Here is a 13,346-nt window from a genome sequence, read left to right as displayed (position 1 = left end):
ACTCATAACTTACATTGCTTATGTTTTCCAAACTTAAGTAAAACCAAGTAAGAATGATTTAAGAGTCCCAGACATTCTAATCAGTGGCAAAGCTGAGAGAATTGCAGAAGATGAGAACAGTTAGTTTGCTTTCCCTTCAGCTCTTCATTCACGAAGCAGAAAAAAATCTGTAATAACAGGCAGATTGTGATACTGTGATGCAGGGGAAAACAAGCTGCAGCTACAGTACTTGGACTGGCTGGTCACATGAGCAGCTGGGGGTACTCTCCAGTTAAGCCTGTCTGCCCCTGAAGCAGTGACAAGGCCATCTTAGCAATGCTCCCCAACTATCTTGTTCACCCTTTGCCTGTCACAACCCACCAATAAAGACAGGTAAAACATAGGTAAGATAAACCAGAACAAGCATTAACATGATAAGATTTGCAGAGATTTACATCTCAAACATCAATGTGGAGCATCCAGAGATCAAATACAGACTACATTAAAATGTCATGCAGTCATGGCTGGAATGAGATTGCCTGCCCTTCTCCTAATTCAAACGGTCTGAAACAGCAGCCTTCCATTATCATACTCAGAGACTGAAAAAAGTAAAAGTTACTACACTGTAGGCTTTCAGGGAAAGTATTTAATTCTCTGTATTTTCTAAATCACACCAAATGAAAGAGTAAGGGACAAATTATTATTAATGTTATCAGGAATATTAAACACTATTCCATAATATAAAAGCACCAGAATGTTGGCTGTGCACCATTAACATTCAATTTAGCAACAGAAATACCAGGTACAAGTACACATGCATTGTACCTTAAAAGAAAGATGAGAAACACATGGGTAACAGCTATAACATGCACCATCTACATACGTGGGGAAAAAAAAAGTCAATAAAAAAAGGAAATGGTTATTTTTCATTAGCCATGATGACAGATCAAATTAATTCCTTCTGATTCCACAGAAATTCTGTAAAATAGTCAAAGGGAAAAAAATGAAACAAATACTAATTTTACACGTTGGTTCTCTAGGACAGCTGCTCATCAGAAAACCATGGTCTGTCTCAGAGCCTGAACACAGTGTTATGCTTCAGATTCCACAGAGATGATGATCTTTGATACAGCAATCTGAGATTTTCACACTGAGGTACAGCGAAGATGCATCCAATTTCAGATTAAAACACACCTGTATCTCAAAGTGTTAAGATTAAACAAACAAACAAACAACAACAACAAAAACAGTCCTGAGCAGTGTTCAGATAAAAAGCTATGAAGCTATCAGGAGGTTTTTGCAATTACTTCCAAATTAGCCACATTACTCAAGATGCTTTGAAGAAACAAAGTAAGCAAGCATAAATGTTGCACACAAAAAGGGCTAAAAACAGTAATAGTAACAAGTTTTCAATTAAAAGTTGGATTTATCCTATACAGCTAGAAGAATTGTGGCAAATAATCTGAAATTCAGAGAATTTGAAGTTGACCTGACAATGCCGTTTTTTATTGGTTTACTGGTTTAAAAAAGGAAAAGAACAATTGTAAAAGAGTGTTTTCATTTTTAACCATCTCGCTTGGCAGAAATCTGAAAAACTGATTTCCATAATCACAGCCTTTCCTGCTGAGCAGATCAATCAAGAGAAAAATGTGAAAGATCACACGAGCCACAGAATATAACATGCATTACGCAGCTAAACAGAACATCTTCCATCCTGTCTCTTTTGAGGTCTGCACATATTCAGCATGAAAGAGGGGTACATTACCTACAGAAAGAGGCACAGCACATTAATCACTGGGTAAATAACTTGCAAAATTTTGCAGTTTAAAAGAAGAGACTCAAAAAGGCAAACTCCTTCCCCATCCCACCTCCCTCCCTCAAGGAATTCCTTAAACATTTGATGCATTCAGTTTTGCACAATTTAATGCTACATTTCATCTCTGTGTATGTGAAGGAGATAATTGGGTGATTTGCCTTCAAAAATTTAGTAGGCAACTAAACTGAACATTATACACAGTAAGCATCTTAGTATTTTATTCATTGCATCTTTTATACAGAATAAGCTTCACTGATATTAAATCCACTGCAGTATTCTGTAGATGTAGCAACAAAAGATTACATTATAAACAAAGAACAAAATTTGTACTTTAAATTTTTTTTTTCTTTTTCGGTTGACAAACATGAACACATTACTGAGAAAAACTGAGATAAGCATGGAAGGTAAGGCCAAATTTTTCTTTTTGGTCTCGAATTGGTAACTTGTCTGTATTTACCATAAATATTAGAAGCTAACTGCCAGCAACTAAAAATAAGCATATCTATAATTTTCTAGCAACCAGTACTCAAATAATGGAGAAAACATACAATAAAAGAAGTTTCTTTTCACTCAGATTGAAGTCTGCAATCTATGTACACTATGTTAAAATGCCACAATATTCTGGAGGGCAAGGAATTTTAAAATAACCTGCTAAACATTACTTAGAATGGCACTTTTTTAACTCACGTGTCGTACTTCAGAATTGCTAAAATATTGAAAAACAATACACTGCAGAATGCCTATGCCAAAATTACATAAAAAAGACAAACTACTCCATAAAGTGTCACTGAGACACTCAACCAAAAATAATATACATTTGTATTTTTTTTCAAGATAGATATTACTGTAAAAATGCTCACATTAAAAAATATAGTTATTATTGTTTGTATTTCCATTAAAACTAGAAGGGACTACATGGAGCCAAAGTATGAGGAATTTGTATATAATGACATGCTTCCTCATTTTATAGCACTAACAAAAATAATAGAGAAAGCTCTATTAAGTATCTTTAATCACGATGGTATTATTTTGTAGTATCTTTTCCAAACTTTGCTAAGAGTGTGTATGTGCATGCAAGTCTGTGCACATGTCCTTGTGTACATAAACACACAAGCACATCAAAAATATCAGTGTATATATTATCCAGATACACGCACATCCACATTCCTGCATATAACACTTGTATAGTGCAAATAATATGCAGGAACTCTGCCATGTGACATTCAAGAGTCACATGCTGTGCTCTTTTTTTTTTTTCTTCTAATGGTTTATCAAGTAAATGTAGTAGCACTTTCATATCTGGCCAAATGTACACGTTAATTTTCAGAAAATTATGAAGTGATTTATACATAACATCATATACAATAAAAGTGATCAAGAATTTGGTGTGAAAGTTGATGGAAAGGAATGTAGACTACTCTAAAAATTAGTATTCAAAGATTAGATAACAGTATGGCAAATACCTTGGAATTCGTAGAAAGTTTAAAATGCAATTCACATTACAAAGCCTGGAGATACTTTTATAGATTGAACTTTTAAATATGGATATGACTGGCATTTATTTTTAAGCTTACTTCTATTAGAAATAGACTTGTTTCCTGTACAGGTGATGCATTGTCTATACCATACATAGTAGAAAAATAAATTCTTTAGCAACTTAGAAATAGTTTATAAAACACTTGAAGTTGCATTTTCTTTGCTAAACATGCCAATGTTAGACTGACAACTATAAATAAAAGCTACATAGACAACAGATGTAATGTAATGTAGAACAAGGTAAGAATACTACACTTTACAGGACAGACTTTATTGTACTATTAATTCCTGTGTGCTTTGCAATAAGGTTGACTTTTCTTTTCTTTTTCTTAAAAAAGATAATTAATTGCAAGAATATAACACAATATCAAGATAATTTATAATATACATGTACTTGAAACAGCAGCCAAGTTTATGGTATCATAGTAATCTAGAATGATAATCCAAGTCATAATTAGAAGTACAATACCTAGGACATAAGTGGGAAAGGCAATTTTTATTTTATGCAAATGGAGCAAATCAAACTCTTAAGAACCTTAATACTCAAAATCAGCTATTTACTATAATACATACAAGACGATCTTAAATCTTGTCATAAGTGAAGATTACAACAGTGACCATCATAAAGCTTCTTTTTTAAAACTACACAAAACATCCTAGCAGCTGAATGAGCCAAAACTGTTTTTTTCTTTGCAGATCTAAAAAGGTGTATTTTGAACATGAAAGAAAAAAAGCTGCTATGAAAATCTCACAAATAGTGATTACTTATGGTCTCCCCTTTGCTACAACTTGTAACCTTCTGAAATTTTTACCACTAACAAAATATTTAACCAGACGTTCTGTTTAAATTAAGCAGCATTCTTTTACAGCAAAATCGGTACCAATGTAATGGAAAATAAACGAGGAAAAAAAAAAAAAAGAGAGAACATTTTTTAAAAAATGGTGCAAAACCAAAAAAAATCAGTCATTCAAATTTTAAGTACAACATACCACAGGAAAAAAAATGAATACAAGTTTATGTGATTTTATATATACATACTCCAAAGAAGTTAATTGTCAGTACCCAAAGTATTTATTGCTATTTATTAGCAATGCATTTTTGTATATCTTTAAAGGGTCACATAAAAATAGATTTAAAGAATAGATTAATTGAAGTCCTAGATTAAACATTGTTTGGTTTAGAGAATTTTACTACAACAAAGTTCATGTTTATGTATGAAAAGTTATATAACCTTGTATGAAAATGTCATGAACTATTTTCTAAACACTAAATGTATTCCCAAGAGGGAAAAATTAAAATATCTAAAATATATTAGATTAAGTTTACAAGACCATCAATGATCTTTTAAACATGCAGCTGTTTACAGAATTAACAGTTTTACAAAATGTTTAGTTAAGGAATGGAACATAAAGAAATAAGTAGGCAACATCAAAATTTTTGTACAATATTTGAAACTCACTTTTACAACAAGCATGTCCTTGGTATTGTGCTGTAAGAAATAATAAGCAAGTTCACCCACCCTTAACAAACTGTCCACAGGTTTACTTACAAATAAAGATGGAAGGTGAGGCATTGTAAAATTCTCAACAGTGCATTTTGCATTCTTCCATAAACCATCCTAAGCCTACAGTCACGTAAGTAGCCGGAGATTATAAAATAAACTATAGCTGGGCTTTAGTCGTTTATACAGAATGCTTGAATGTGAATAAAATTGCCAAAAATAGCATGTTAAATAACAAAAACAGCCATAAAGCAGGCTGTAAGCACTGAATGTTTCATAAATGTAATTTTTTTAATCATTAAATTTCTATAGAAAAATTTTATTCACAATATATTGTGACAAACTGTCACAGGAATGATATAGTGATTGCAATAAAGTATCATGCAGCAGCAGCTTTGTACTTTATAGCTATTTTTGCTTTTAAAAATTAAACCTCTCCAGTCATGCTTACCACATAGTTTTTATCTGCAGCGTGTACAAATGAGGAACACAGTACGGGATATAACAAAAAAATGTCCAACCAGCTGGATGAGAATTATTTTTCATAAATATGAAGTACATTACTGTATCCTGAAACATGCATGTCTATAGCTTTTCTTTACTGTCCAGTGCCAGGCTGCCTGCAATCATCTTCTATTTATATAATACCAAGAGGGTCTGCTGGTAATTGCGGCTGTATCAGCTGAGGCTGCAGTGGTGGTGGTAACTGCAGAGGTACCATTGGCTCCACCATCTGCACTGTGTTGGAAGGCGGTGGCTGACATGCCACTGGGTTCGGTGCTTCTACAATCTCTCCATTGTAAAAGAAAAACTGACACTGCTGAATGAAAGTCTCTATAATCGACTGGTGGATTTTGGTGGTAGAAAGGAACTCCCTGTTTTCAAAATCAGGTCTCATCAAGGTAGGCCAGAAACAAATTGATAAGTTATCAGCAGTCATAAAGTTGGTTTTATATTGCTGACTAACCCTGAAATGAGAATAACATGCACAGAATGAATTAAAAATGGTATGCAATCAACCAGAAGACTTTAAACACACGCCAACATTTTGAAGTAATAATAATAAACAGCCTTTAAATTCATCAACCAGCCACAGGATTTCATGTGTTAGAAAATCGATTAAAATGTCTAGACAAATGACAGAACTGGCTTCTTACTGCAGTACAGTCAGACACTGAACAACATTTATGGTACTTAAAAAAGGAACAGAATAGATCATATGTTAAAAACAAACAAACGAAAATATTAAGTGTTGATTAAAGCACATCTCTATGGGCCAGCAAAAGAATTTGGCTCTGGTGTAAAAATGAGGCTTTAATGGCTGTGCATATTCAAGTGTTCAGCACATAAAAACAACTATTAAATAAGAATAATTGTATACAATTGTTTATTGTATGCCACCTATTTATACTGTTTTTTAATAAATCACAACCTTGGGGAGGAAAAATGAGTTATTTTATCATTTTATACTATTTTGTTACCATGTTATTTTTTCTCATGGTAGATGTGCAGTCAGAAGTGTCCTAGGATTGTGCAAAAGAAGCAGAAGGAACAGGTACTATATCCAGCTTTACGCTCCAACCTCTGTACTAACTTGGAGATTCTTTACCATTAGAGACTCCTATTTTGGAAAGACACTTTTTCCTTTTGCTTCTATAATTCTCTTTCTCTACCTACTTCATTTGGTATTTAACACTTCTAAAACTATGAATTACCATGTCACACTGCTCCAAGATCTCCATTTTCCTTTGATGATCTAAGCAGATAACACCGCAACTCCAGCAATTACTGCAGTAATCTCCCAAAGCAATGCCTAATCAATGAGCTAGCTTTTATTTCTGTGTTCATTTGCTTCTTGTAGGCACTTGCTGTATTTCACAAGATGCTAAAATAGTATGGGATATGTTATCTATCTAACACGCTAGCAGCAACTGCTGCAACTGTGACAAAACTCTGATCAGGAAAATTTTATGAATATCATATTTATTAACTGTGAGTGGCAAAGCAAAACAAGTTACCTGAAAATATTTTTTACGAGCATGTTATGATTGAGACTTTTAACTATTAATATTAGTACATATGAATTTTGCTCCTCATATTCATGTAAGTTTTTAAAGAGGGCTGGTTTTGAGTTTTTAAAAGTAAAACACTTTTAAATATACAAACTACTGAATTCTTAGAAAAAGTGAAGCAATTAAAAGACAGTGTTCATCTACTTAATATCAACCAACATAATTTTAGGTTAAAAAAAAAAACCTGTTTCCTATTAGAAGGCTGATTTGCCAATATAAGACCTGGGGAACCATTCCAAAAAACAAAACAAAACAAAGAAATTAACCCAATTCTGTGCATCACCATCACAAGGAGGCATTCTTTTCCTATTCTCTCTCACCATCACGTACAGAGAAGTTCATGCTTCTCTCCTTATAGTTGTTGTGTTTGGCACTTGTCACACTCCTCTGTGAGCCAATCTGTTTAGTGAAACAGCAGAACACTATCCTAGCAAAACAGGTGGAGTTTTTGTCTTTGTTTTCCTGATTTTACCATTTTAATAAATTAAATGAATTCAACCTCAGTTCCAGATTTCCAGAACTTCAATTGAATGGGAGAGGGTGCAAATTAGACAAGAAAAGAACTGGCAGGTTGTTACTATGTCTCTATGCCAATTAATCCATAGGTTCATCCACTAGACTAGTATCATAAACACTGGAATTAAAAAACAAAAAACAAACAAAAAACATTATTTGATGCCAAGACAGTCTATATATACTAAGAGAGTGTAAAATAAGAAGTTTTAAATAGGGTTCTATTCAATAGTGCCAGAGAATCAGTTCCTGAGTGTATTATTATCAAATACCACAAGAAAAAGAATTCAGAGAATAACATCTTGAGGGCAACCTGATTCTCTAGATTCCCTAGAATCAATTATATCACAAAAAAAAGAAAAAAAAAAAAAAAGTCAATCAACTAACCAAAGCAACCACATAAATACAAAACCAAAGAAAAGACCCAAATCCAAAAGTCTGGTAACAGTATATTAACCTATTATAGGATGGAGAACAGCTAACTTTGGAAAGAACTGGCACCATTTAAGGAAGAGAAAATATAAGATCCCCAAAAGAAGATGCATCAAGCTAAAAGCCATGCTGAGCCATAGAAACAAAGGAATTCCAGAGTTACAACACAGGTAACTAGATTACTCTCATGAGAGTAATTGGCTCTCATTGGAGATACTCATTGGGAGTAATGGCTCCCAAATGATGATCTTGAAGGCTTTTTCTAACTTAAGTGATTCTAAAAACTTTGTAAGCATTATTTTCATAGGAAAATGTTCAGGAAAAGAATGAGCCTAGCTTTGGAAATTCTCTTTCTGCAAGGAATGGATTCACTAAATGCATCTCCATAGGTCAGTGCTGTATGAACAGGAATAAAACAACTTCCAATAAATTTTATTTTTATTATTTCTTGCACCAAAACAAACAATACTGTGATTCACCAAAACAAACAAATACTTTGAACATCTTAAGAAGAGAATGCTTGCTTCATTTGGGGGCTATTGGAACAAAAGTAGACAACTCAAATAAAAGATATCTGTTTTTAGTATTGCCAGTGTTATTAAACGCTATTAAGTTATTAAAATAAAAATAATGTAATATTAATGATTAATAAGCATTACTTATTCTAAATAGAGTAAGGGTATACAAATGCTGTCTCTCTCAACCTGTTCTGAATAAATTTCATCCAAAGGATATTTGGACAATACTCCTGAATGCAGGTGATATTCATGCTTTCTTTCCTAAAGGAGTAACATTTTAATTTCATTCAAGGAGAATAAAAAAAACCTAAGAGCTTTCATTTCACTTAGCACTTTTATTCAAGTATTTCTTCCTATATAAATTCTTCTCTGTGTACCTTTAAAAAGATGAGAATAGACTTGAGAGCAAAGGCCAACAAGCACTATTTCTGTTCTCCAGTAAGCTTTGTGAATTATATATTTCATTTGTCTGTACACATACATGCATTAGGAGTCTATTTAGGATCATGAAAAATTGTATTTAGCTCTTTTACTTGCAGCAATCCAGGTACTCGACATTGCAATTAGATTTTTGTTACTCTCCTCTTCACTATGCAAATGGGTGACCAGCTGAAGACTTCTGACAATCCTGAGATTGACGATCTTCTACTGAATTCAAGGAATCTGGCCCATTAAGAACTACCGAAACATTACAAGTGATTTACATCAAGTTTGTGATGTTTCATTTTACCTCAGTACATTGTTAGTCTGCAATATATAAATGCAAGAAATAGTTCTATCTACTCATATGATTCAATTCTAGGGCTAGAAAATTGAATTTTACTTGGCAAACTGCACACACACACACACACACACACAAAAGAAAATTGATGCATTTCCCTGCAAAGGAAAATATGAACTGTATTTGTGATTGAGAGAAGTGTAAAAATAAGTGCCTAAGTTTCAAAGCTTCCCATATATTCAATAAAATAGAATCATTTATGTTGGAAAAGACCTTCAAGATCATCAAATACACCAATTCACCTAACACTACAAATCTACTGCTAAACCATGTCCCTAAGTGCCACATCACAGATCTCTTACAACACCTAAAGGGATGCAGACTCCACCACCTCCCCGACCAGACCATTCCAAGTCCTAACCACCTTTTCTGTGAAAACATTCTTACGGACATCCAACCTAAACCTCCTCTGGCCTACCTTGAGGCCTTCACCCTGCATTCTACCTCCTGTCACCTGAGAAACCAACAACTTCCTTGGTGCAATCTCAGTCCATTCACCAGCTTCAGTGTTTTCTTCTCATAGCAAGGGGCCCCAAACCCAACACAATACTCAAGATACGGTCTCACCAGTGACAAATACAGAGGGATGATCAGTTCTCTGGTCCTGCTGACCAAACAATTTTCATGGCCGTTGGCCTCTCTGGCCACCTGGGCTCACTGATGGCTTATCTTCAGCTGATTGTTAACTCACACAGCTAGATCCTTTTCTGCCAGGCAAATTTTCAGCTTCTCTTCCCCACTGATATTGCTGCGCGGGTTTGTTATGAACCAGAATAAGACTCCTTCCACACAGCAATGGAGAAAGCATAGAAGAGAAGTCTGATTTCACTGACTGAATAGGGAGTTTAAAAAGTCTCATTTCAACCTCCTATACTAGAAGTCCCAAGTCTGACTGTTAAAAGTGCCTGCAAAGCAATTTAAAGATCACAAAAAGCCTACTGGTATATACAGAAAATTATCCAGCTGGCTGAAAAACACCACTGTAGAGGAAGGGCTTGACAGTATTTGTGGGCAATACACTGAACACAATTCAGGCAAACGTGGCCTACATTAGGACAAGTGATGGCAGTAGGTCTAGGAAAGTTATCTCTCCCCTCTACTCTGCACTGCACTTCTGGTATCTGGACTCCGCTCTGGCCTCTACAATACAGGAGAGAGATGGACATTCTGTTAAGAGCCCACTGAATGTGGCACAGAGACAGAAGATCCCTCAAATGAGGAAAGACTGAGCAACTGGGACTACTTACTCTGAAAAAGCTTAGAGATAATCTTATTTAAGTATCTAATAGGAGAGTGCAAAAAAGATGAACCAAGAATTCTGAGTGGCACGCAGTGATAAGACAAGATGCAACAAGATACAAACTGAAACACATGAGATTCTGTCTGAACAAAGAAAACACTTTTTAAAACAAACAAAAAAAAACCCCTCTTTTTAAAAATGTATTTATTGTCAGGGTGATTGCACACTAGCAAGTTGCCTAGAGAGGTTGTGGAGTCTCCATTGTTAGATACTCAAAACCCAATTGCACATCATCCCAGGCAATCTGTTATTGCAGATCCTACCAAAGCAAGAGGGGTGCACTAAATCTTGAGAAGCCCCTTACAATCTCAACAATTCTGCCGTTCTGTCTTAAAAATAAATAAATAAAAATAAAAATATTTTTTTAAAAAATCACAAACTATCTTTAATAGTACAGTACTGGGAAATAAAGATTCTTCTAGGAAAAAAAAAAATAGTTATTTTAGGTGTGACTAAATGTTTATTATGTCTTTTAATAATATTGTTAGCTATCTTACTAAGTGGATTTCAGAGAATCCACTAGAGTTTTGCTGAGTAAGAAACATGAGCAAGCTAATCTTTTTATGAGTGAATATTGTACACTTGGACAAATAAAAGGTCAGTAAATTAAATTTAAAAACACAAAAAATTACATTTCTATGCAAGAGGCAAGATTTAGGAAGCAAATTCACTGCTACACGCAGTTTTATTCTGCATTTTAATTATTCAGCAGAGGTTCTGTGCACTACATTTTAGAGGCATGAAGCTGATCTTGCTTTAATAGGCAGGGAATAGGCCAAATAACCTCCATGTTCCTTTAAATCTGTGTTAGTCTACATTAACAGCTGCTTCCTTAGAAAAGAGGCCTGCAACTCTTGTACATACTGGCTCTGTGAAATTATTTTGCTCTGTACAGCAATCATTTTTACATCTCCACAGTAGCTATGATGGTAGATATCTATGCATCAATTAAATCAGACATCATAATATCTCAACGTCTAATTCATAATTTTAAATTTCCATTTTCAACATTTATACTAACAGAGGAGAAATGCAGCACAACATTTTCAATTCTAATAGATTAGATTTTTTTAATGTTAAAAATTAAACAGAATTTCAGTAGAAAAATACTAAACCTGTTCAGATGTGTTATCACGTATTTGAAGACATCATAGTTCACTGGGTGGAACTTCTTCACAATTTCTTTTAACTCATGTAGCCGTTCTGTCTTATCCAGGATCTCTATAGAAATAAGCGACATTTTCTCATACATTTAGAAAGAAATACTGAATAAAGTGTTGCTAAGTCTTTTTCCAACTATAAGAAGCACAGATATCTACAGAGAAACAGAAAGTGAGAAAATACTCAATAAAATTCCTATTTACATATATAATTACAAAAAATTACCTTTTCATAATAAAGTGGAAACTATCTAAATACAAAAAATGTTTTTCTGTTTTTAGATAGATTTATTTCTATTTAATAGTCTTCTTAACAGACCATCTTGATCAACTTGTTGGCTTGTATACAGCTAACAGTCAGACAGGGAAATCTGTAAGATTTTCCATTGCTTGCAAAATGTTCTTAACACATAAGATTTATACAGATTATAGTTTCACTACGCTTTGGGGGATAAAAGACATTTTCATGAACTTACAAAATTTTAAGCTTACCAGTCAAATAATAAAAAATTATTAGAAGCCTGGTGCAGCTACTGTAATACAAATTTTCACATGTTCAATGGATATTATTTGTGTTTTAAGAAGAAGCAAGCAACAGGAAAAGGACTAAGAAAAAAAATAACAGATTATAGAAATGTACAACAAATAAGTGCTACTTGTGACACCAAATTACTAACAGCAAGCAGCTGACACTGGCTTAAAATTTGAAATAAACTTGCAGTTGGGTTCAGTTATCTCAGGATCTATCAACATAAACGGAATTCCAGAATACAGTTTTACAGTGGAAAAGTTGGGGATAATGATTCTCTTGCAATAAAATTGTTAACACTGGTGTGAGAATTAGATGAATCCATACTATATCAACAATTATTCAAGTATTAAAGAACTCTAGTTTCCACTCTCAAAATGATTTTTCATAAGCTGTTGTTACACATATTCACATTTTTGCCATATTCTACTGCGTAGAAAGGTTTGTTTCAATAGAAAGACTTCAATTCTTATTTAAGCCTAGTATGCTACAGTAATACATAATTTATTTAGTAATACGTAATCAAAAGCCTGTCCCACCTGTCCCACTCAGCTTGGAAAATCATAAATTGGTAAGAAAAAAAAAACACTATACAAGGGATTTGCCTGAAAATTAAAGTGAAAATATCAAAAAACATGTCTATAGATGTCATCGAAAAATACAAAATTTCAAGTGTAATATACACTTACCAAGACTAGGTTGAAGCCTTAGGCTTTCAGCAATATTGACATATTTTCAATAAAAAAAAGACATGGCAAAGATGTGTAGTATTTTCCTAAAACAGGTTGCTGCCAGTCCAATTGCCCAAATTGATCCCAAGAAAGCTATTCTTTAGAAGGGGAACAATGTAGTCACATTTTCAAGTTTGAAACATTTGTAAACACAATTAACCTTTTCATCCTACACACAGTTCAAAAAGAATCTGAAAAAAATGTCAGAGATTCACCATAATGCTCCACAGACATGCAACTTCTAAAGCCTATTCTGAATGTAAGATTTTATGAAATCAAGGTATGCTTTCTTCCACCCCTGTAAACAACTATGATACATTTCCAAGTGCTAATACTGCAGTGCTAACAGGAAAAAAAGAGATTCCTCCAATTAGATTTCCTACATAGAGGAGAAATAATAGACTTCAATTTATTTATAACTAATGTAATCGTGTAATTCTGTTCTCATCATCTAATTCTGTCAATTTTAAAGAACAT

At 33.7% G+C, this 13,346-nt stretch overlaps 1 protein-coding gene across 2 annotated transcripts in view; it reads right to left on the bottom strand.

Moving 5' to 3' along the window:
* The window catches only part of ARHGAP5 (Rho GTPase activating protein 5), a 46,126-nt gene that overhangs the window by 5,157 nt on the left and 27,623 nt on the right, over positions 1-13,346 (bottom strand). The window contains exons 5-6 of one of the 2 annotated variants that reach the window (XM_031593794.2): positions 11,565-11,670; positions 12-5,801 (exon numbers count right to left, since the gene is read on the bottom strand). In XM_031593794.2, coding sequence (XP_031449654.1) covers positions 5,471-5,801; positions 11,565-11,670 — 437 coding nt within the window. In that variant the 3' untranslated portion in view covers positions 12-5,470. Of the gene's footprint in view, positions 1-11; positions 5,802-11,564; positions 11,671-13,346 lie in introns of those variants that run through there. The other variant, XM_090141306.1, reaches the window with a different exon arrangement.

This window comes from Phasianus colchicus, chromosome 5, assembly GCF_987193195.1.
Source record: "Phasianus colchicus chromosome 5, bPhaCol1.hap1.1, whole genome shotgun sequence".
Taxonomy (NCBI): Eukaryota; Metazoa; Chordata; class Aves; order Galliformes; family Phasianidae; genus Phasianus; species Phasianus colchicus.
This window is presented reverse-complemented; position numbering and strand designations above follow the sequence as displayed.